At 43.7% G+C, this 25,117-nt stretch overlaps 1 protein-coding gene and 1 pseudogene across 2 annotated transcripts in view; one reads left to right on the forward strand and one right to left on the reverse strand.

The window, feature by feature from the left end:
* Window positions 1-1,262: 1,262 nt before the first annotated feature.
* Cfap95 (cilia and flagella associated protein 95) overlaps window positions 1,263-25,117 on the forward strand; it is a 102,275-nt gene continuing 78,420 nt past the window's right edge. For both annotated transcript variants that reach the window (XM_029472704.2, XM_021152161.2), the window contains exon 1: window positions 1,263-1,494. In XM_029472704.2, the coding sequence (XP_029328564.1) occupies window positions 1,343-1,494 (152 nt within the window). In that variant the 5' untranslated portion in view covers window positions 1,263-1,342. The remainder of the gene's footprint in view (window positions 1,495-25,117) is intronic.
* On the reverse strand, window positions 15,676-15,776 carry LOC115030008 (small nucleolar RNA SNORA17; annotated as a pseudogene).

Below are 25,117 nucleotides of genomic sequence, written 5' to 3' on the forward strand. Positions count from 1 at the left end.
GATTTTGGATAGTAAGGATTGCCATCTTAGCTTACCCCAGGGCTCCACACCATGACCAAAGGCCACGGAAATGCACTCGGAAGAAGTGTGCAATCAAATTTGTGAAATAAGATCCAGAAGTACTCCTCAATATAGAACATCAATACAATAATCTTTGATAAGTGAATCAATTTGTAGTGTGAACGGTTTCTTTACATTTTCTTCAGTATGAAATTTCCTGTGGTTCAAAAAAAAAAAATACTCATTTTAATTTTTTTCCCAGATTGTATATTTGAATCTGGAACCAAATAAATTCTTATATTCTAATTGGTTGATATGAACTTTAAGTCTTCTTTTAAAATAGTCATTAGATGAAGCCCGTGTATCTATCTCAGTCTTCCCACCGTAGCCTGCTGAGTGCTAGGGATGTCTCTCATGCCTCATCAGACAGACATCAGTACCTTCTGGCATCAGTGGAAGTCTGAATAAACGGTAGTCAATATCATATTCATTTGTGCATTTGACACTGGGGACACCATGTACTGGGTACAAGCACCACAATAATGACAAAAATTAATGTTACAAAGCGTCAGATGTTAAAATGAAGACTTTGGAGGTTCTCTGAGAGTTGATCACCATTCGGAAATTGAGGAGAGGTAGTTTGGCCTCTATAATCCAAAGAAACTAAGACTACCCCTATGTGGGCATCCTCCCCTACCCTGCACAGTTCCTACCCTGGCCTGTTTGTCAGAGGAGGAACGCAGTGCTTAAACAAGGTCGAGAGCAGCATCTGGGACTGCAACAGAACCTTTGATGGCTGTTTAGCTAATTTGCTTAATGGCTCTACTGTTTGATAGGCAATAGAACTGCACAGAGCGGTCATATTCTAGGGCTGGGGTTTTCTTTTAGTCAAATTTAACTGTGAGGGGAGGTGTGGTGGTAATAGAAGATTGGCTGTCAAAACAACTGCTACAGGTTCAGTTCCAATCTACAGGCTTGGGGCCGTACCATTTCTCCGTTAACAGCTTCTCTGCACCACCACCCTTTATTTTCCCTTGCTCAGGTTAGGCTGGTGAGCCCAGGTAACTACAAATCCTAGCATGTGGTCCTCTTTCAAATATCTGCGAACCCTGTCTCTCTCACTGTATTCTGGGAAATGTAGTTTAACCAGTACTCAAAAGGCAGGAAATCAGGATAGTAAGGCTGGAGAAACCCCAACTCCACTGACCCCGCCCCCTCTATTGACCCCTCCTCGGTTACTAAGGAGACAAGAGACGCCGAACCTTCGTCCGTCCGTATAACGTAGAGCTGGACTGGAGCTGAGGGAAGTCCAGTCTGGTCTGTTCTCAACTGCAGTGCAGGCATGGGGACCTTTGATAGCTCATGTCACGAGTGCTTCGAGAGCAAAGAGCGGTGGTATGAGATTGGACCCACGGATTTGCTGGCGCGCAAAGGCTCTCTAACTCTCCGCTCTCATCACAAGAAATACTCGGAACCAGTGCTGGTGTATTCCTGGTGAGCCAAATACTTGCAGTTCTTGGGTCCTAGGGAAGGAGGAGTGGGAGAAGGATTCTGTAGAAGACGGGAAAAGAGTAACAGAATAACAGAATAAACAATAGTGGGAAAGAAAGAACTGGAAAGAGGAGAAGAAAATCAAAGAAAAGGAGGGCAAAGAGATAAAAAGAACAAGAGAGAAGAAAGGGGGAACCGATCTTTCACAGAGCAGTGGCCATATCAAAGTGAACTAGGAGAGCTTTCCAGAACTGTTCCCCAGCACACACCAAGACCTGGACCAGCCAGGGCTTTGATCAGGGAAACTTAAGCTCCTCTACACAGGGGAAAGGACCGGGGGTCACTTAATAGATTGAAAATCACCTCCCTGAGGCAACACATACTTGTAAAAGAAAGTCCTATTAGAACGTTCAGCTCAGTGGCAGGAGGCAAAGGTCTGTCCACACAGAGGACAAGGGTTGCCAATGTTTGGAGATGGGGGGGGGGGGTGAACACACTTGTAAGTAGTCCCTCAGCATCCTGCAGGCTATCATTCGTGAAGACCCTCCTAGCTAGAGGCAGCAACGTTTAGCCTCTTTTCCGGTAAGGCCAGGACACTTGCTTGACATGTACTCTGTTCTATTTAATCTTTTTAACTACTTAAAATTCACACAAAGATCCAGGGTTGTGTGTTCTCTTGGAACATTGAAAGACCTAGAGGACTTTGTTCTAAGTCCGTCCTCTTCTGATGATGGGGCTCTCAAGACTCCAGGAAGCGTTTGACCTACTTTTGTGTTTTGGGAATTGTGCTTAGAATTCACTTTTCTGTCTCTGTGTCTCTGTCTCTGTCTCTGTCTCTGTCTCTGTCTCTGTCTCTGTCTCTGTCTCTGTCTCTGTCTCTGTCTCTGTGTCTCTCTCCCTCTCCCTCTCCCTCTCCCTCTCCTCCCTCTCCCTCTCCCTCTCCCTCTCCTCCCTCTCCCTCTCCCTCTCCCTCTCCCTCTCCCTCTCCCTCTCCCTCTCCCTCTCCCTCTACCTCTCCCTCTCCCTCTCCCTCTCCCTCTCCCTCTCCCTCTCCCTCTCCCTCTCCCTCTCCCTCTCTCTCTTTGTTTCTGTCTTGTCTCTCTGTCCCTATCTCTCTCTTGTGTTCAACTAGTCAATAGTTGTGATGTCAACACTAGAGAAAACTAGACACTTTTAAGGGTGTGTGTGTGCCAAATATATTACAATAATTACTTACAAAATATTTGTAACTTGGAGGGGGGAGTGGGAAGACAGAAATGAAGCCACAAGCCTTGTCTACTTTATGCCGCCGTTGCCTTTGAAGAGCAATGAATGCTTTTGACCTTAGGCCTGCATGCACACAACCATTCCTGGACTGTTTGTGATGCCTGCCATTGGTGTTCTGCAGACTTTTAAAAGCCTGTCTGCTAGATACATCCCCAAAGCCCACTCCTTCTGCCTTCATTTCTCATCGCAGACTGTACTCTCTGCCCATGCTAAACTCAGCTCGAGAGCTTGTATAGTCACAAAATCCAAAGCCACACGGGGACAGACTCTTTTTCAACAATAAAATTTATTCTGGAAACAGACCTCACATTGATGGTTTACTTGCTTGGGCAGGGGTGGAGTCCTAAGCAACCTGTTTTGGCTTTGTTCATAAAGATCTTATTTAATAGCTCTTATGCAAAAACACTTAGCTCTTCTGTGGACGTGATGTGCTGTAAGGATTTGGATCATAATAGAAATCACCTCTGTAGGTTATTAATGAGAAAGGGCTTTCAAAGGGACAGTATTTCTGTTCCCTTCTGCATTACCGTCACTTTGAAGTTAACTTATAAGCAGCATGGATATCAGTAACAGAGCAGAAATTCGAACAGTAGGGAGGACTGTAAGCCACTTCAGCCATTCCCAAACATGTATAGGGTTTTTTCTTCTGCTTACAAGTTCAACCCAGCAAATATTTATATGTCATGCACTTTGGACTATATTAGGGACACAGACATAGAGAGAATTCATTGATGTTTTTATAAAGCATTTTGTTCTAGTTAGAGTTTCTATTGCTGTGATGAGAAATCATGATCAAACCAAGTTGGGATGAAAAGGGTTTATTTGGCTTACATTTCATAAAGCTATCATTTTTGGAAGTTGGGATAGGAACACAAACAGGGCAGGATCCTGGATGCAGGAGCTGATGCAGAGGCCATGGAGGGGTGCTGCTTACTGGCTTGCTCTCCATGGCTTGCTCAGCTTGCTTTCCTATAGAACCCAGGACCACCAGACCAGGGATGGCACCACCCACAAAAACTGAGCCCTCATACATCAACCACTAATTAAGAAAATGTCCTTACATGCTTGCATGCAGCCTGATCCTATGAAGTGTCTGAGTGTGTGTGTGCATGTGTGTTTGAGTAGGTCTTAAAAAAGAATAAGAACTCCAAAGATAGGCAAGGGAACTGTATAGTAACAACAATGGTAACAAGGATTAGAAAGAGTCTCTTCATGCAGGAAATACAGTTGACACTTTTTATGGATTTCTTGTGTAAATTCACCTATTGGGTGATGATTACTTGTGAATCACAATTAGTGCTTGAGATAAATTTTCCCCATCACATACATATGTGTAGAGAGGCAAAAAGGTTCAATGCCTTCCCTCCACCCCATGTGCATGTTCAATATTAAGGCCAAATGAGGCAAAAATCTGCCTTCTTCTCTTTTCCTCTTATAGATGTCATTTCTGTGGTCTGTTTTATGCTCCTTGCTCTCTTGCATTTCTGTGGTTTTGTTGATGGTGAGACTGTTAGCATGCCCACAGGCACCATGATGTAGTATTTTCTGATGACTCTAAGCATGAGAAAGTCATGTGGGTGTAACTTATGAAAAAAAAAACATGCATTAGACAAATTTTGTTCAGGTGTGAGGTCTAGTGTTGTCTGTCAGTGATAAGTTCAGTATTAATGAAGCACACACATATATCAAATAAGATGTCTTTAAGCAGGTGTACACATGGGCCTGGGTGTGTGTGTGTGGGGGGGGTGGGCAATCTAGTAGAAGAGTGCTTGTCTGGTAAATGGGAAGCCCCAGCTTCCATCTCTTAACTACACAAGAAAAACCAGGAACACCTAAGACACTGATTGATTCATGAAAACATGGCCAGGAGGTCACAGGGACCTAAACCTGTTTCCTCTGGGAGAGATTGTTTCAGTGCTCTTGAGTGTTTGCAGTGCCTCTATAGAAAGGCACTAGTGGGAATCTACTGAAAAGCTTTGGAAGCAGTGACATCTTCTGAAGCTGGTGACACCCTGCTCGCCCTTCACCAAACCAACCAGTCGTTAATGTCTATGCTGACAAGACAGTGTAAAGTTGAGTGTGTGCACTTAGGAAAGCGCAGCCAGCAAACCCAGGATTGTTAGTTTTTTGATTGCCTTATTTTGTGATTCATTTAAATGTTTCTTGAATTATATTTATTAGTGATTTTTAAATTCAACTGTTAAGGTCTAGGCTTACTGTTGTGGTGTCTGTTTCAACTGAGTACTTCACCGGGGACTTTATATATTTGCAGTGTGTAACTAGGAGAAATTCTGATTTACTCTTCATAGTTGTTTAAACGTGGATTTTCCCTGCTTCTCTCTATCTGGCATGTAATAGAAGTCTGTTTGACCTCACTGCACATATCCAAACCAGCTTTGTAAGGTAGATGTGACAAGGGATGGAGGTTAAGGGATACCTTTGGACTATTTTTAATCTATGACATCACCTGAGACCCATGCCCTCCTTACAGCTAGGATGCTAAGGAGATATAGAGCCTATCACCCTTGCACAGCCTGCTGCTTTCCAGCAAGAAATACCTTTCCCAGAATTCATCTTCGCCCATTCCTTTCTATAGCATTTATGGAACTGCATCATAAGCCATTTCCATTAGAAATTCTGAGTTGAGTGAGAGAAAATTATTTCCTGGGATACCCATCCACTCATTGGAATAATCAGAAACAGAACAAATTATACTTTAATAAATTCTCTCATGTGAGAAGAGTTTACTCATTCATTCGTCTGTTCATTTGTTCATTCGTTCATTCATTTTCTTCTGTTCCTTGGCCAGACTGACACCTGGTAACAAATTATAATAATTTAAAGAAAAAAATTTATCCAGATCTCCATGGAGACAGATCCTGTTCTCGTCTCCATGGCAATATCTAGTTTTAAGGACTCAGATTAATTTTACAAATTTGTAATTTTAATTGTTTTTCTTTCTTGCCTCAGCCACAGAGTAAAGACCTTGAGAGTTACACTTTCCCAGAGAGAGAGAGAGAGAGAGAGAGAGAGAGAGAGAGAGAGAGAAAGAGAGAAAAAGAAGCAGGGGGAGTTAAATGTGATCATTGTGGGGGCAGGGAACTTCATTGTTTTAATGATTTTTTTACGAAAGCTAATTTGGACATGGATAGTAAACCAGAGGTAAAGGGGAAATTGATATTTCTGTGAGACTCTCAGATCTTTGTACAGCTGTGCTACCCAGGCAGGGGGTGCATGTGCTTTAGGGCCTTCCTTTGGAGATGAGGGCCATTCCAAGGCACAGGCCTATCTTTGTGTCCTTAAGTAGAAAACAGATAATCTGATATGTTACTCTTATTGTGTCCTTGTGGGTGCTGACTAAAGTATTCAGAGTCCTCACTTCTCTGAGGTCCAAACTACAGTTATGTAAAGCTCTACTGGCCAGCAGTCTTCCCTGCCCCCTCCCCACCTCCACCCCCAACTGCATCTCCATTACAGCCTAGGATTAAAAAGAGAGAGAAAAGCCCTGCCTAACCATGTGTTCCAGCTTGTATGCCGCTGAAATTCATGAGAGCTTCCTCTTCTTTTATTTTTCATGCCTTCAACTTTAACATAGCAACTTAAGAGAAATCGTATTAACCTTTTACTGCACCTTTGGAAAAGACTCAGTTATTTGATCTCCACACATGAAGCATATAGTTTGAATTCAAGACAGGAAGCATTAAAAGGGGCTTTTTTGGGGGGGTCACTGCAACAGAGTGAGAAGACCAGGCCCTGGGATATGGGATAAGAACTCAGTGAGAGAGGTGAATACATGGTTATCACATAAGTGAAAAGGTTAACACCGTTTGAGGCATTCACTGGAGAAGACTAATTGGATGTGGGTTTAAGCCAATACAAAGTCTTCATTAGCCAGCCAGTTACTACACTGGGAGTTCGGAACCCAAAGTGCAGTCTGAACCCTTTTGTATGGTGAGCTTTTAAGTACAAAAACCACATCCTAGGTTGGCACATCTCAGTCGACAAGAACAGCTAGCCAGAAGCGAAAGCACAGAAGTCTAAAAGCAAGCTTAGTACATTTGAAGCTTTCCCAGAACCGTGGACTTGAATGGATCAGGTCTTAGTTCCATTTTGGCAGGGGTTGCTTCCTATGCGCTACCAAGACCTGACTTGAACTTCCATCATGGCTTCAGTTGTGCTAAGGTCTGGAGACCTGTTCCAGAAGGAGCAAGTAGAGATGAGATAGCTGGAAACCCAAAAGACACAGAGTGCTAGAGCTCTCTGGTGGTTTGACTATGAATGGTCCCTATACACATATATATTTGAGTATTTAGGTCTAAGAACTGTTTGGAAAGGACTAGGAAGTATGGGTTTGTTGAAAAAGGGGGTGTCACTGGGTTTTAAGGTTTCAAAAGCCCACACCAGGCCCAGTATACTCTCTTTGCTGCATGCTTATGGATAAGATGTAAGTTCTTAGCTATACTGCTTCAGTGCCAGGCCTGCCTGTCTACTGCCATGTTTCCTGCCATGATGGTCATGGACTCACCCTTAATGAAATGCTTGCTTTTTCTTCTTGTACTGGCTAGTTTTGTGTCAACTTGACACAGCTGGAGTTACCACAGAGAAAGGAGCTTCAGTTGAGGAAATGCCTCCATGATATCCAGCTGTAAGGCATTTTCTCTATTAGTGATCAAGGGGTCCCACCCCCACCTTGTGGGTGGGACCATCTCTGGGCTGGTAGTCTTGGTTCTATAAGAGAGCAGGCTGAGCAAGCCAGGGGAAGCAGGCCAGTAAAGAACATCCCTCCATGGCCTCTGCATCAGCTCCTGCTCCCTGACCTGTTTGAGTTCCAGTTCTGACTTCCTTTGGTGATGAACAGCAGTATGGAATTGTAAGCTGAATAAACCCTTTCCTCCCTAACTTGCTTCTTGATCATGATGTTTGTGCAGGAATAGAAACCCTGACTAAGACAAATTGGTACCAGCAGAGTGGGGTATTACTGTGACAACCTGACCATGTTGTGGGGAGGACTGTGGAAGAACTTTGGAACTTTGGGCTTGAAGATCCATTTGTTGTTAAGAGCTCTGTCAGATGTTGTGTAGGAGCTTGGAAGATAATGTTGAGAACAGTGCAGAAGATGGAGGTCTGGTTTGTGAAATTTCAGAGGGAAAATTCAAGACTCTTTTCAGGGCCATTGCTGTTTTGATTGTGAAGATTCTGTGGTTCTGGTTAGCTGGGGCTGAAGAATCAGCTGTGATTAACAAGATACCAGAAATTCTAAAACAAAAACTTGGCATTACTGGGACTATTGATGCTGGTTAGCTGGAGCTAAGAAATTAGCAGTGATTAAGAAGAGACCAGCATTATTGAGGTGACATCTTCTGGAAAGTGCTTTCTGAAAGCACAAAGAGGCTGTGCTCCAGAGATAGCCAAGGTTGTACTCCTACTGCAGCGGGACTTGGTAATATGTAAGGGTCACCCAGGTAGTACTGGTTTTGAAGACATGAAGGGGTCATGAAGAGCAGCTGAGGCTCGACACTGTGAGAGGCCATGGAAGGCCATTGGTGAAGGTGCAGCCTCAGTTGTAATTGAAGGCCCAGGACTGAAGGGGTCAGGCAGTGTTTTGGAGATGCCAGTACCATGAGATGACCACCAAGAGTAGCAGCAGCAGTGGAGTACAGGCATCTGGAGCCTAGAGGACGATGTGTGTGCTACAAAGGGCATGGCTGGAGAAGTGACCCAAGCCCTTGGAGGAGCCCAGAAGATCGTGAGTTGGATCCCAGACATTGGACGGTTGGAGATTGATTGTGACTGTGCCCTGATATTTTCCCTCTTGAAGGAAGAAACTATTTTAGTGGAGCCCACAGTTAAGAGACTTTTAATTGTAAAAAGACTTTGGATTTTAAAAGAGATGGATATTTTAAAGAGATTGAAATGTTAAGAATATGTAAAGACTGTGGGGTGTTTAAAGTTGTTTAGAGCTTGGGAATGAATACGAATGTAAGGGTTGAGGCTTACTAGTGATGTGTTTGTGTGTCAAGTTGACAAGGGGTCAATTGTACTGGCTAGTTTTGTATCAACTTGACACAGCTGGAGTTACCACAGAGAAAGGAGCTTCAGTTGAGGAAATGCCTCCATGATATCCAGCTGTAAGGCATTTTCTCAATTAGTGATCAAGGGGTCCCACCTTGTGGGTGGGACCATCTCTGGGCTGGTAGTCTTGGTTCTATAAGAGAGCAGGCTGAGCAAGCCAGGGGAGGCAAGCTAGTAAGGAACATCCCTCCATGGCCTCTGCATCAGCTCCTGCTCCCTGACCTGTTTGAATTCCAGTCCTGACTTCCTTTGGTGATGAACAGCAGTATGGAATTGTAAGCTGAATAAACCCTTTCCTCCCCAACTTGCTTCTTGGTCATGATGTTTGTGAAGGAATAGAAACCCTGACTAAGACAGTTGCCTTGGTCATGGTGTCTCTGCCCAGCAATAGAAGATTAGCTAACACAAGCCAGATCTCATTGCTGCTGCTTTTCATGCATACCTGTTCCAAAACTCCGATTTAAAAAATCTCCAGAATAACATTCTTCCTGAAGTAAAGAATAACAGTCAAATTTTCAATAAATATGCCCTGATTATTGTTGGAACTTTAGACTCCTGAATCAGATATTTTCCTAAGATCCTAAGATAAGAGTTATACTACAGCACAAATCCTTAATAAAACTAGTGTTGATTTTCATTGCTAATCTAGTTCAGCGGGATAAGATTGAAACACGTTGGTTGCTTTCTGTGAAGGTGACTTTAGAAGAACACAATGTGTAGTTAATCATCTAATTATGATTTAGTCTAGAATGAGCCATGAAGAATGGCACAGACTAGGTTTGTCTGTGAGGGCTTTTCCAGAGAGGTTTAACTAAGTGGGGAAGGCATACCCTGACTCCGAGCCACACCATTCCACAGGCCGGGCAGGGCACTGACTACAAATGAGCTGAGTGACATGCTGGCCTCCCCTTCTTTGTCTTTTCACTGCTGCACTGTGGCTTGGTGTTCCAGCGCTTGAGGCCATGCCTTCCCCACCATGATGAACTCTGCCTTTTCATTGTGGATGCCAAAATAAATGCTTCCTGCTGTAAGCTGCCTTGTGTTAGGTCTTTGGGCACATAGTGATGCATTAGAGAAGAATTCAAAAACAGGGCTGCACTTGTACAAATCTTTACATACATGACACAGCACCAGTGACTGGTGGGTCCCAAGGGGATTTGATGTTAAGGTAGGGGCAAGTACTTATATTGTAAAGAGCTATTTTTATTTCTTTTAAATGTTCAAATTATAACATCACATGTGCATTCGTTATGATGTAAAGTCGATTGAGGACATGGAAATATATTCACTATCTAGTGGGTAGCAAGATTCAGCATTTGCATACTGGTGGGTATGGTGGCGCACGCCTGCACTCCTGGCACCTGGTTCTCTGAGGCAGGAAGATTGCCATGAGTTCATGGTCTCTCTGGGCTACATATAGAGATGAATGTGTTTCAAAAAAGAAAGTGAAAAATTTGCATATGGTCCAAATGCATATAATAGGATTTATTTTCTACAACCGATCCCCATAACTTTTAAACTGTCGGCTACCTCAGAAGAATTCGAGCATACCAGTTCTACACTCCTAACTTGAAATGGCTTGTTTTAGATTAAAATAGTTGGCTTCAGAAGAATTGTATTCTTTCTAGGTCCTTCCTCCTTCCTCCACATTCTCCTTCCTCTGGGTCTATGTGTGTGTATCATGGGAGTAGAGTTACATGTCGGTCAGTAGTGAGGGTGAGTTTGCCTTCCAGAACTGTGTAGACATCCTTGTCCCGATTCTTATTCTTGTCCAAGGGTATCCTGCCTGCTGCTGGTGGTGAATTTATTCTTTTTTGAACACTTGGTGTGTCTGCTTGCAGATTTACTCCCAACTCGGCTTTTGCTGGCTCTTCAGATACCTGACGGCTCATCCTTTCCAGCCTCTGGATTAGACTTATCATTCCATAGTTGCTGGTGGGATACTCTGTCCCTCAGTGTGGTGGTCTGAAGCTCACTGACAGCTCAGATTCTATCTAAGTGCACTGCAGATGATCTGTTGTGTCAGCTTTTCTCATCCTGGTCACCAGACATGTGACAGATGACAAGTAAGGAAAGAAAGACTTATTTGGGTCAGAATGGTTCAGAGTGTTTGCCAGGATGGGGAAGGCGTGATGTCTGCAGACCTGGGCTTGAGGCACAGCTTGTATACATTTGATGAAGCTCACCCCCACTACATACAATGATCTACTTCCTCCAGTTTTGCCACACCTAAAATTCCCACAACTCCCTACAAGTTCTCCAGCAGCTGGAGACCACTTGCTCGAAAACCACAAGTCTGTGGAAGACCTTACACATTCAAGCTACAACATTTGCACAGGGTAGCTCCCTCCTGTTGGTCAACATATAACACAGCCTCATATTCAGTTCTGTAATGTTGTTCTTTGGAAGGCAAAATAGATCACTCTACCTGAGAACTGCCATCTTAAAGAAATTCTTTATTTCTCAACAACGGTGGCTTTTAAGTATCTCACTCAGGACTAAAATTCCTAATTTATTTTCTCAGAAATTAATCAGCAATGCTTTATCACTTGTTGCATTTCTTGGAGGCCTCATCAGAGTAGACGCTTTTTTTTTTCCCTCGAGACAGGGTTTCTCTGTATAGCCCTATAGGCTGTCCTGGAACTCACTTTGTAGACCAGGCTGGCCTCGAACTCAGAAATCCGCCTGCCTCTGCCTCCCGACTAAAGGCGTGCACCACCACGTCCGGCTCCAAGTAGATGCTATTTTAAAGGGAAGCCAGCAATGTATGAAGACTTGTGCCTGGCAAAGCAAGGTCTTTAAAAGAAAGTTTTAACATTATGATGTTTGGGTGGAGCTGGAGATGTTGCAGTGCCATATGAAATAAGTCAGACTCAAAAAAAATCAATTTTGCACAATCTCACATTTGTGGAATGTCCTTAATAGTAAAGAATTGAAAGCAGAAGGGAGAGAGAGTTGGAAACAGGAAGGAGATCTGTGGGAAGGGAAAGAATGTCCAGAGAAAGAGATGGGGGTGCAATGTGACCAAAGAGCATGGCATACAGGGATGAAAATGTCATGATCAAAACCCATTACATTGTACAACACATGTCTGCCAATTAAACAAATGAAACATTCATGCTTTAGAACTGTTTATTTAAAATATGCATGAGACTTTGTTAGAAGGATATTTGGTACCTACAGCAACAAAATACATATTCCAGATAGTTTGGCCTCTTCTTTCTTTCTCCTTGCTACTTCTACATTTTCCATAAAGGACATGTATTGTTATTGTAGTAAGAACAGAGTCAAAGTCTTTTTTTTTTCTAGAGCTTTCCTTATAAAGCACACATTCCCTAAGCGATCAGAATGTAGGCATGATACTTTATCTTTTTCCGAATCCGACTCACTCCAACTGGCTTATTACGAAGCTTTAAAAATATCTCTTTAATTGCTAGTTTTTGCTGGGTAAGAATCATGATGCACATTCATTCCGCTCAGCTCGCCTTCCATTCTCGTCTGTGCCGCCACAGTAGCTCCTACGCCACAGCTATTTTAAATCTAGTCTAGGCTTTCATTCCTCAATAGACGCATGCTGCCTCCAATTGCTTTTTGAATGAAATAGTTTGGGGAGTGAAGTTCTTTCCCTCCCTCCCTCCCTCCCTCCCTCCCTCCCTCCCTCCCTCCCTCCCTCCCTCCCTTCCTTCCTTCCTTCCTTCCTTCCTTCCTTCCTTCCTTCCTTCCTTCCTTCCTTCCTTCCTCCCCCCTCTCTTTCTTTCTTTCTTTCTTTTTTTTATTTTAATAAAATTCAGGCGGCTTTGTCTTCTTCATCCTGGCTCCTATCTCCCATCCTCTCTGTGATGGAATTCCAATCAGATCCTTCCTTAAAAACCTAATGACTATGGAGCTTTGAAGGTACCACCTGCATGAAAGTCTGTTTTGTTTTGCTGGCATTTGTGAAACAGCAGTTTTGTAGGAAAGATCACTATGGTTTCAGTGTGAAATTGTCTGCCCAGCCTGCAGCATCTCAGTTTGGGGGAGGTTTCTGACATTCCAGGTGAGACTTGGGAGGAAGTGGGTCCCTGGTGGCTGATCCTTGGGGAATATCTTGTCCCTGTCCCCTCCTGTCTCCCTTTGCTTCCTATTGGCAATTAGGTGAGGAAGCCCCTTCACACATGAGCTCTTTCTGCCGTAGTGTCTGGCCTGAGCATGTGGTTAAAGCAACAGATTGGAGCCTGTGGAACTGTGAGCAGAAGTATAATCCCTTCTCCTTTGAGTTGTTTATGTCAAAGATTCTGGTATAAGGGCACAAAACCAATGGCAAAGCCTTGTGCCATGTACATACCCTTGAAACTATAAAGATTATTGCTGTTAAAGAGACCACTGCCTCCAGCCAACTCCCTATCCTCATCACATTCCTAGCTGAGATGACTGGAAGACCCACCAGGGGCCCCTCATCATTGTGCTGATATAATCTTTCAGAATCTGATGAGCATTTAGATCTGAGGTTCTCAACCTGTGGGTCTCAGCCCTTCTGGGGTCAAATCACCCTTCCACAGGGGTCACGCATCAGCTATCCTGCATAGCAGCTATTTACATTACAATTCATAGCAGTAACAAAATTACAGTTATGAAGTAGCAAGGGAATAATTTTATGATTGGGGGGAATCATCACAGCATGAGGAACTGTATTAAAGGGTTGCAGCATAAGGAAGGTTGAGAACCACTATTCTAGACGAAGATATTGGGGCAGAGGAAGGGGTGAAAAGAATGTGGAGCTTAGTGATAGTTTGATATTGAGAGTTTTAGGCTATGGACACACACACACACACACACACACACACACACACACACACACACACATCGAAATCCAGGCTCAGACTTTTGAGAAATAGTCTCACTATAGAGCTCTGGCTCTCCCTAAACTCACTCTGCAGACCAGGCTAGACTTAAACACAGAGATCTGCTTGCCTCTGCCTTCACATTGAAGGCATGTGCCATCCCTTCAGGGTCAGACTTCCTCCCTCCCTCCCTCCCTCCCTCCCTCCCTCCCTCCCTCCCTCCCTCCCCCCTCTTTCTTTCTTTCTTTCTTTCTTTCTTTCTTTCTTTCTTTCTTTCTTTCTCTCTCTCTCTCTCTCTCTCTCTCTCTCTCTCTCTCTCTCTTTCTTTCTTTCTTTCTTTCATTCTTTCTTCAGCACTAGAGCTACTATTAAAGAATTATCTCTGCAAGTCCCGCATCCTTCGTACCATCTCACGGGTTCCTCAGCTGATCCCTGTTGGTTACAAATGGCAGATAGCTTGCACTAACTTAGGCAAGGTGGATGGAATAACCCATGACATCAAGTATGGTTGGCTACTGGAGTTTAGGGACAGTGGTGACAAGGAACACTAGTTCCTAACTCATTTCTCTACTTTTTATTTTTTAACTTTTTATTGGTTCTTTGTGAATTTCACATCATGTACCCCAATCTCACTCATTTTCCCCTCCCCTCATATCCACCCTTCACCCTGGGAACAACCCCCAACAGAAAAAAAAATCTTGTTGTGGAAGCCATAGTGTGTTGTCACAGTATGTTCCACAATGGACCCTTTTGTCCACTCTTCGATGTTTATAAATGTTCATTACAGTGACTCCTTGGTCTGGTATGAGACCTCTGGCTTCTGCTACTCAATCAGTACTGGAACCTCACTGGGACTCTTGTCTGATATCCAGTTGTTACCCTGTGCCATGGAAATCCTATGGTTTGGGATCTGTAGGACCCTCCCTTTCACGCATTCTAGCATGGGGTGAATGATGGGGTGGGTCAACTTGAAGCCCTGGACCTGGGTCTGAGATTTGAGCTGGTCAGCCTACAGGTTCTCCTACTCTCATGCCCTCAGGGCTGGCTCACATGCAGCTTCTGCAACCAGGGCTAGCACAATCTGCTGCCTAGGCAAGGTGTAGGGCACACAGTCCCAAGTGATGTAGCTAGTGGGGAACAGGGCCACTTCTCCCACTCTCATGAGCCTGGTACCACCTCTCCCATAATTGGTGAGGGAGGAAGGAGAGGAGGAGGGCATCTCTTCCTTCATCCACACCACTGCCCAACAGACAAGGGGCAGGACCTGCTCTCCTGTGCTCAGGCCCTTGGGGCAGCTCACCTACAACCCCCACATCCAGGACCAGCCCTACTGTACTGCCCCTGGGCAAGATGTAGGACCCGAGGGCTGCCACTGGTGAGGGGCAGGAATAGCTCTCCTGCTCTTGTGATCCCAGAGCCAGGTCTCCTGCCAGCCATAGTTAGTGAGGGGCGAGGTGAGGCAGGAGGGAGGATATCTCTCCCTAGTCCACACCACTGCATGGGGGACCATGGGAGTAGGAGGACCAGCACCCCATATTCCTATCCTCTGCCTAGCTCACCTGAAACTCACGCTATGTATGGGTGTGAGGTGAGGGAGTTGCTCTCCTGAGTACTGCAGCTGGCTAGGGCCTGGGTCATCTCTCCTGCTTTCATGCCCCTAGGACCAGCTCTTCCATGATGCCCAGGAGAGGGGTTGGGCCAGTTCTGCACTGTCCTCACACATCAACATTTCCTAGGCCTGGCCTTTGGTGGTAACAGACCCCTGCTGCTGCAGGGCCACACACCCAGATGTGGTCCCCTGTGGCAGTGCAAGCCAGAGCCCCACCCTGGTCCCAGGTGGTATCAACAGCTGCTCACACCAGGATGTTCCTCACTGCCCTCAAAACTGTAGCTCTCCCTGTCTTCTTTGTGACCACATCCTTCAGTTTCTCTTTCTCTTCCATTTCTCATCCACTTGCTCCTCTTAGGGTGCCCTGGTCTCTGAGAGTCTGGGGTCATCTCAGACGTGGTTTCCGGAGTGTATTATGGTGCTGGGCAGGGTCATCCTGGGCGTGGTCTGTCCCTCCTCTCTGCCACCTACTGACACATGTGCCATATCAGCCCACCTCCGATGCCTCTAAGGGTAGGTCGTTACTCTTGATGACTGTTACGTATCTTCTCATAGAACACTGGGGACACATTCTGCTGCAGTAGAAATTGATAAGTTACCTCTATCTAAAAAAAAAAAAAGTCTGGCTTTCAGATATTTTCAGCTCCAAATGTAAAGCTCCTATGTCAGTTGTATGTCCCTGGGCCAAATGTCTGTTTGGGATCATCTTGTTTCTCTGTTTATTTTTTCATTAATCAATTAATTACTTTACATCTTGATCACAGACAGCCCCCCTCCCTCCTCTCTTCCAAGTCCCACTTTTACAAATCTCTCCCCCATTAGTCCTACCCATTAGAGAAGGAGAAGCCCTGCCCCCCACTTGGGTACCACTGCACCATGGAACATCCAATCACAGTAGGCCTAAGTACCTCCTTTCACACTGAGGTCCAACCAGGTAGTACTGTTTGGGAAAGGGGATCCAAATGGCAGGCAACAGAGTCAGAGATAGCCCCCTGCTCTAACTGTTAAGGGACCCACATGAAGACTAACCTGCACATCTGCTACAAATGTGTAGGGGGCCTAGGTCCAGCTCCTGCATGCTCTTTGGCTGGTGGCTCAGTCTCTGTGAACCCCCATTGGCCCAGGTTAGTCGACTGTGTAGGTTTTTGTGGTGTCCTTGACCCCTTCCGCTTGCTCAATCTCTGAGCTCCGCCTGATGTTTAGCTGTGGTCTCTGCGTCTGTTTCCTTCAGCTGCTGGATGAAGCCTCTCAGGAGACAGCTATGCTAGGTTCCCGTCTGCAAGCATAGCAGAGTACATGGCTCTCTCAAATGGGATAAGTCGCAAGTTGGGGCAGTCATTGGTTGGCTGTTCCCGAAATCTCTCCTCTGTCTTTATCCCTGTGTATCTTGTAGGTAGGGCAAATTTTGGGTTGAAGATTTTGTGGGTGGATTGATGTCCCCCTCCCTTCACTGAAAGTCCTGCCTAACTCCAGGAGGTGGCCACTGCAGTCTTTATATCTCCCCACTGGTGGGAATCTCAGCTAAGGTCAGCCTCATAGGCAAAGTTTCCCCAGAGCCTCTCCTGTCCCAGGTCACCAGCTAGTCCCAGAGAGGCCTCCTACTGACTTCCATTCTCACTCCTAGCCCCCTCCCATCCCTCATCTCCCCACACCTGATCATCTTTTTAAGCAAGATCAAATCTAAACGTGGTGCCTCTCCAGTTGCCATGGAGATGTGTACACAGGAGAGAGAAGACATGTTGGATTTGAGATCCTACAGACAGCTACTGTTCTGGACAAGGATCCCATAGTCCATGCATTTAGTTTTATTGGAAATGTTTAGAACAAAACACATTGATACTCTGAGAATTGTTCCACATTTGGAGTTTCTTTATTTTAAAAATTTCCTCTCCTGCTAAGCTACCCCTTGTAAGTATTGGTTGAAACAAAACAAGAAATTACCATAGATGTAATGAGCAGCAGAAGAAATCTTGTACATAGATTAGGTAAAAACATTTTTCCAGTGCTTTGAAAAAGTTAGTATGATTAAAGTTGAATATTGTGATACTGTTTTGGTAGACATTAATTTTCCTTTGCTCTGTTTCTTTCGTCTCATTTTGAAATGCAATTATGTTTTAATTGTTTTTAGCCACACTTTATACTTTCTCTTTTGATTTAATCATTGGTGCATTGACAAAGATAATTGACAGGCAGGAATGCAATATGCTTCTTTGGTAAAATATTAGATCTTTAATCAGATTATTAAGTCTTCAGTAAAATGGAAGAATTAATATACCACTATTTCTCTCTAAATAAATCTTAGTACAAATAATTTAGTCTCCTCACTCAGAAAGTATTGGGAGGATTATTTTTGAAATTAAAATGTAAGAGTGAATAACTTGTCCCAATTTTCTCAAGCCAAACTTGGTGTAGTGATGCAAGCCAGGGATCCCAGCATTCTGAGCCAGGAAGCCTGAAAGGTCTGGGCCAGCCTGGGCTACATAACAAGACCTTGCCTGCAGCAAGCAAGCAAGCAAACATATAACCCCTCTACCCCAAAATAGAACATCCTCTCACCTCCACCAGCAATCCCCCCAAAAAAGCAGAAAGTCCAAAGCCAAAAGCAAGCATGTAAAAACAACTTTACAATATTTAGGAAAACTTCACATTGCTCATCCAGGAGTTAGGAGTGTTAAATGAATTTAAAAAAAAATCAAACTTTTTCACAAATATGTCCTCCTTAGATGAAGAACCTTTTTGTGTCATTTATTAAAAATATATTTACTGAGGTTGGTACTATAACTTGTATTTTCTCAACATGTACAAAGCCCTGTGTTATATTTGTAGCGCTGAAAAAAAAAGTCAAAGGCCAAAATATATTAATTGCTATGAATGTCAAAGGCACACTGCTGGTTTAGGGACCAGGCTCAAGGTCCGTGTCCTTAGGGTGCCAGTTGTTATTACTATGAGGCAGCTGTGGGAGGGGCTAAGGAAAGAACTGCAATGCTGATGGCCCGTGCTACAGTGAAGGCTAAAATAAGAAGGCTGTCCTGGTTATCAGACATCGATTCGAGTCCAGATCTCATCCACTGATGTAGTTCTGTGACTCAGAACAATGGATTAGAACATACACACAGACAGTGATAGCAACGGTTCATTAAGAAGGGGAAATGGTTCTCTTGAGGGTGGAAGCTGGGAAGACGGATACTCAAGAGCCCAGGGCCACATGAGTTCTTGTGCTTTATAGGTCATTTCTATGGCACCTGCCCTCTATTTGTATACTGGAGGCTTTTCTACTTCATACTCTGTTGTTATGTAGCCAAGGTAGGGAAGGGCTGGAAGGGTTTCTATATATGCCAGTTGACTTGTTTCATATGCGAGTCTCACTATCTCTTTCCATATGCCTACTCTGTTGCAACATTGAGAGCATCTAGACGTTTGTATCTTAGCCATGGTAGATGAGATAAAGTTTCTCAGAGGAGACCATTTTGCCCCTACCATCCATAGAAGAACGAATGTGTAGTATGTTAGTTCTCAGCCTAGACCAGTGTATTACTTGTTTTTCAACATTTGGGAATAAGTACAAGTTATGACTGGTATCATGTGCTATACATAATTTTGTAAGACTTAGGACTCTTACTTAGTCCTAGGGATGGCTATGGCATCTTAATATTTATCCATCTATGTGATGCCTTGTATCTCTGAACCTACAGCCTGATGGGTGGAGACAGTACAGCTAATGTGCATCTAGATCTAACACATTGAGGTTCATGAGGTTTCATATGGCCATTCACAGAGTAAGAAGAGTGGCGTTGGTTTTGTTGTTGTTTTTCGAGACAGGGTTTCTCTGTGTAGCCCTGGCTGTCCTGGAACTCACTCTGTAGACCAGGCTGGCCTCAAACTCAGAAACCTGCCTGCCTCTGCCTCCCAAGTGCTAGGATTAAAGGTGTGCACCACCACTGCCTGGCAGGAATGGCATTTGTTAATCAATGCAGTAATTCATCCAGCCAGAACCCAGCAGTTCCCTTCTTGTGTAAGAATCTTTCACTTTTAGACCTCCATGGCCCCTGATTTTCTTGTACAGACTCATGACATAAAACAGCCAATGGGCCCATTCCAAAGACGATGACGACAACAACAACAACAACACCACATTAATCTACAGAGATGGCTTCATGTACTTATTGTTGGTGGGCTTTTTCTTTTTGTATGTTAAAAGCTCCTATCAGAAGTAGAAGTGTTCTGGGGAGCTACCTCTGGTTGGTATGTATTTATCTCAAACTCAGGGTGGTAACTCCAGCATCATTTACTGGCCTTTTGTGCTAGTCATCTGAAAGGAAGGAACCTCAATTAAGAAAATGGCTCCATAAGATCCAGCTATAGGGCACTGTCTTAGTGATAATGGGGAAGAGTCCAGCCCATTGTGGGTGATGCCACCTGTGAGCTGGTGGTTCAGTTAGAAAGCAGGCTGAACACACATGAGGAGCAAGCCAGTAAGCAGCACCCCTCCATGGCCTCTGCACCAGCTCCTGCTTCTAGGTTCTGTCCTGCTTGAGTTCCTGTCCTGACTTCCTTCAATGATGGACTGCCATGATGTGGAAGTGTAGACCACATAAACTCTTTCTTTTGCGACTTACTTTTAGGTATGGTTTCATCAGAGTCATAGAAAGTACCTTTAGCATAGCTTCTCGGCCTTTTGGCTAAGATCAAGTGTAGAAACTACCTATAGGATGCCCCTCCTCACCGCGCCAGTTCTTGCCAATGTTTCTCCACAAAGAGGTTGCACAAGGCATGGCATATGTGTCTGTATCAGACACAAAGCTGAAGTGTCCTACCTATACAATTATTTGGGGTTGATAATGTCCTGAAGGATAAATATTTGCTACCTGAAAACTGTTCCTGTCTCTTCCTTAGTAATGATCTATTTTGGCTTTGTGTCTCTACTACGGGAAATTTGGCAATTTTTTTTTCTTTGTAATGTCTGTATGTCGTTGAGTTTTCTAAATGTATATGCACATAATTATGGAAATGTTGGCTTTAAGACTTTTATTTTAGAGAATATTTTACACACACACATGTACACACACATGTACACACACATATGTACACACACATGTACACACACACACACACTCACATACACACACACACACATATACTCCTGCATGTATATGAACTGTCCTTGAACTCCTTACGTAGTGAGGATGCTCTTGTATTCCTAATGTTCTTGCCTCCATCTCCAGAGTTGTGGAATTATAGATGCACAAGCCACACAGTTTTATGCAGCGCTGAGGATTGAACTCAGAGCCCTGTGCACATCAGGCAAGCACTTTACCATCTGAACTATATCCCACCCCCTAAAATGATATATTAAGTTATAAGTCCTAGCCTTTCAAATACAAAATTCACAGAGTTGCATTTCTACCACTGTGGAAAATTTCCTCCCTCGGATATGAATATACTCAGATCCTTCCAGAACCATAAGCTACAAAACAACACTTTTCTCTGTATATTGTCTTGGTCTTGGTGCTTAAATCGCAGGAACAGGAAAGTAATCAATACTGTCCCTGTCTAATGTCTTCCCCCTCAGCCTTTCCTTTCAGACACTCCACAGCTCTTAGCCTCAAGCCCCAGCAAGCCCTAAGCTATTTTCTGTCCTTATTCACTTGTCTTTCACATCATAGAAATGGAACTGCAGAACTGATTTTTTTCAACAAAATTGGATTTTTTTGTGTGTGACTTAGTATAATGTTTCCAAGGTTTCCTTCTTTTTTTTTTTTTCCTGATAGTATTCTATAGTGTGGATATTGTATTGTGCAGGTTCCAATCCCCCTGTTTTACACCGACTTTAGTGTTTTACTTACTAAGTTATTTCTTGGTTCTGTTTTTTTTTTTTTTAATTTTATGTTTTATTTCAAAATTTCCCACTGTTCTTATTTAGTGGTTGGCAGTCCTGGTAGACCATATGCATTCTTGTGAGTGGTTTTTGTTGCTTTGTTTGTTTAATAGGATCTCCTGTCGCTCAAACTATCCTTGAACTCACTATGTAGACCAGGATGCTCTGACCCTCCTCTCTCTACTTCCCAAGTGCTAGGGTTAGAGATGTGTACCGCTGCTTTTAGATAACAAGTGTTGGTTTTTTACTGCCTACATTTCCAAGGAGTTTGGTAATTTATAGCTTGTATTGATCTTTGACCCAAGTAGTTTGATAAACTGTTTATATCTTTCAAAATATTAGTTAATTCTAATTTTATCTCTTATTATCCAGTACCTAGAGAATATAACATAGTTTCAAAAATAGGAAAATATTGCTTCCTATTGTTAGGAATATGTACCTCAATTAAAGCTCTTTGAAAAGTAATCTGAGAGTAGTTTTTGTTTTCTGCCTGTGTGCAATGCAAGTTTACACACTTGGCCAAGGAAGGGACCCTAATTCTAATCATAGGCCACAGGCCTCAGATCTGTTCAACACTAGTTTCTCTTCTGATTCTAGCTGTGGTGGGTGGTTAGTTCTAAACCCGGAGAACAAACATTCAAGGCCTTGACTGTTGTAATCTGTCATTTCTCTTTCCTCCTCTGTGTAAGGCAGCTCAATGATTTCCTATACTCATGTTTCTATATATTTTATTGTAATTCATAAACAGAAGCAACCTTTCTGCTCCTCTTTCTGGTTTCATAGGGCACATGATTTGACTTTCTTCTTCCTATGACTATCAAATAATTGACCATCCTAGTTTCTCCTCTTTTTTGTCCAGTTTATGGTCAATGTTTTGTGTTTTAGATTTTTGTCACTCCTATTTCTGCTTCAGATTCCTTTGTTCATTTAAGTTGGGATTGATATTTGATAACACACTGTGTCCCTTCCCCTAATGTTGGTGGCTTATCACATCAACATTGGTGGCTATCATAATAGCCTTTGTGTTTGCTGGCAGTGGAGCTGAACAACTGGCCCCCTCTGAGGTCAGTTCCTTACTGGGATTTGACTGTCTCCTCTAACATGCATGTCGAAATGTAAGTGCTAATGAGATGGTAATGGAAAGTAGGCCATTTATGAGGTCAGGAGGCCCCAGCTTGAATGGATTGATGTTATTATCTTGACAGAGTCTTTTTACAAAGAAGGTGTTCTCCTATTCCCTCTCCTTTGTATCACTGTTGTCAAAAATATCTCAGTCAGGGGCTTTTAACCCATCTTTGATTATTCAATTCCCACATAAAAAAATACATATGACCTTTCTTTAATATACAATAAGTCTTTATCAGCCTTTAAAGCTGGGCAGATATTCTTATCAATTAAAGAACTTCTGGGGAATCACCATCCCTGACCTCAAGCTGTACTACATAGCAATAGTGATAAAAAAACAATATAGTATTGGTACAGAGAAAGACAGATTGATCAATGGAATAGAGCTGAAGACCCAGAAATAAACCCACATACCTATAGTCACTTGATCTTTGACCAAGAAGCCAAAACCATACAATGGAAAAAAGAAAGCATCTTCAATAAATGGTGCTGGTCTAACTGGCAGTCTGTATGTAGACAAATGAAAATAAATCCATATTTATCACCTCGCACAAAACTTAAGTCCAATTGGATCAAGGACCTCAACATAAAACCAGATACACTGAATCTAATAGAAGAGAAAGTAGGAAAGAGCCTTGAACTCATTGGCACAGGGGGAAATTTCCTCAACAGAACTCCAGTGGCTCATGTACTAAGATCAAAAATTGATAAATGGGATCTCATGAAACTGGAAAGCTTCTGTAAGGCAAAAGACATAGCCAATAAGACAACTTGGCAACCTACAGACTGGGAAAAAAACTTCACTAACCCCACATCCAATAGAGGGCTAATTTCCAAAATATATAAAGAACTCAAGAAGTTAACCATTAAAAAACAAAACAGCCCAATCAAAAAAATGGGGTGTAGAACTAAACTGAGAATTCACAACTGAAGAATATCAAATGGCTAAGAAGCACCTAAAGAAAAGTTCAAAGTCCTTAGTGATCAGGGATATGCAAATCAAAATCACCCTGAGATTCTACCTTACAGTAATCAGAATGGCTAAGATCAAAAATTCAGGAGTCCATACATGCTGGCAAGGCTATGGAGAAAGAAGAACACTCCTCCATTGCTGGTGGGATTACAAACTGGTACAACCACTCTGGAAATCAATCTGGTGGTTCCTCAGAAAATTGGAAATAGATCCACCTGAAGACCCAGCTATACCACTCTTGGGTATATACTCAAAAGATGCCCCACCATACCATAGGGACATGTGCTCCACAATGTTCATAGCATCCTTATTTGTAATAGCCAGAATCTAGAAGTACAGAATACCTAGGCTACAACCCACAGAACTTAAGAACTTTAACAAGCAAAAGGGCCAAGAGAGGATGCTTCAATCCCACTTAGTAGGGGGAAGAAAATAATCACAGGAGGCAGTGGGAGGGATTTGGACAGGAGGGAAGAGGGGGAGGGGAAAGGGGGACAGAATCAGGTAGTGGGTGGGAACAACAGGAGAGAAACCCAAAGGACCAGCAAAATGAATGGAAATATGCAGCCTTGGCAATGGGAGGTGAGGGTACTCTCTAGAAAGTACCAGAGACCCTGGAGGTGAGAGACTCTCAGGACTCAATGGAAGTGACCTTAGATGAAGTACCAAACAGTGAGGAGAGGGAACTCAAAGAGTGCCAGTGATAGACAGGGCCTCAAGGGGAGGGATGGTGTTACCAACCCATAGTCAAAATTTCTGACCCAGAAGTGTTCCTGTCTAAAAGAACAGCAGGGACAAAAATGGAGAAGATTCTGAAGGAAAGGCAGTCCAGTGACTGGCCAAACTGGGCATCCACCTCATGGGGAGACACCAAGGCCTAACACTATTACTGATGCTGTGGTGTGCTTACAGACAGGAGTCTAGCATAGTTCTCCTCTGAGAGGCCCAACCAGCAGCTGACTGAGACAGAGGCAGATGCTTACACCTACCCATTGTACCGAAGTCAAGCCCTATGGTTGACTTAGGGGAAGGATGGAAGAAGCAGAAGAGGAGGGCAACACCATAGGAAGACCAGTAGTCTCAACTAACCCAGACCCTAGGGAGCTCCCAGACACTGAGCCACCAACCAGACAGCATGCAGGTTCAGAAGCCCTGACACATGTATAGCAGAGGACTGCCTGGTCTGACCTCAGTGAGAGAAGATGAGCCTAATCCTTGAGATACTTGAGCCCTCAGGGATCGGGGACGCCTGGTTATGGGGGAATCATCCTCTGGGAGACTGGGGGAGGAGGAATGGGATGAGGAACTGTGGTGGTGGTGGCAACTGGAGGAGGGCAATGGCTAGATTGTAAACAAATTAAAACAAAACAAACAAAATGGTGGGCAGATATCTATCCTTTATGCTATTAGAATCTGCTTTCTTATCCTTAACCCCAAGATTCTTATCCCATGTCATCATCTCCTCTCCCCACCTTCTCTCTTCTCATGGTTTCCTCAGACCCCATGCCCAGGAGCCCCAAGCCCCACCTATCTCAATTCTGTTCAGCTATAGGCTGTAGGCATCTTTATTCACCAATCAGCAATAACTTGAGGGAAAGGTCACATAGTGTTATTTGGGTCTACATGCAGACTCCCTTGTCTCTAGGGGCAATCAGGCCTTAGGATTCAATATTTAGCATTACAGTACAAACAGCATCAGACCAACCCACTACACAGTGCCCTCCCCATATGATGCCATCTGTCTTAGTCAGGGTTTTACTGCTGTGAATAGACACCATGACCAAGGCAAGTCTTATAAAAACAACATTTAATTGGGGCTGGCTTACAGGTTCAGAGGTTCAGTGCATTATCATCAAGGTGGGAACATGGCAGCATCCAGGCAGGCA

Source organism: Mus caroli, unplaced genomic scaffold (assembly GCF_978045245.1).
Source record: "Mus caroli unplaced genomic scaffold, Mus_caroli_1 scaffold_20, whole genome shotgun sequence".
Taxonomy (NCBI): Eukaryota; Metazoa; Chordata; class Mammalia; order Rodentia; family Muridae; genus Mus; species Mus caroli.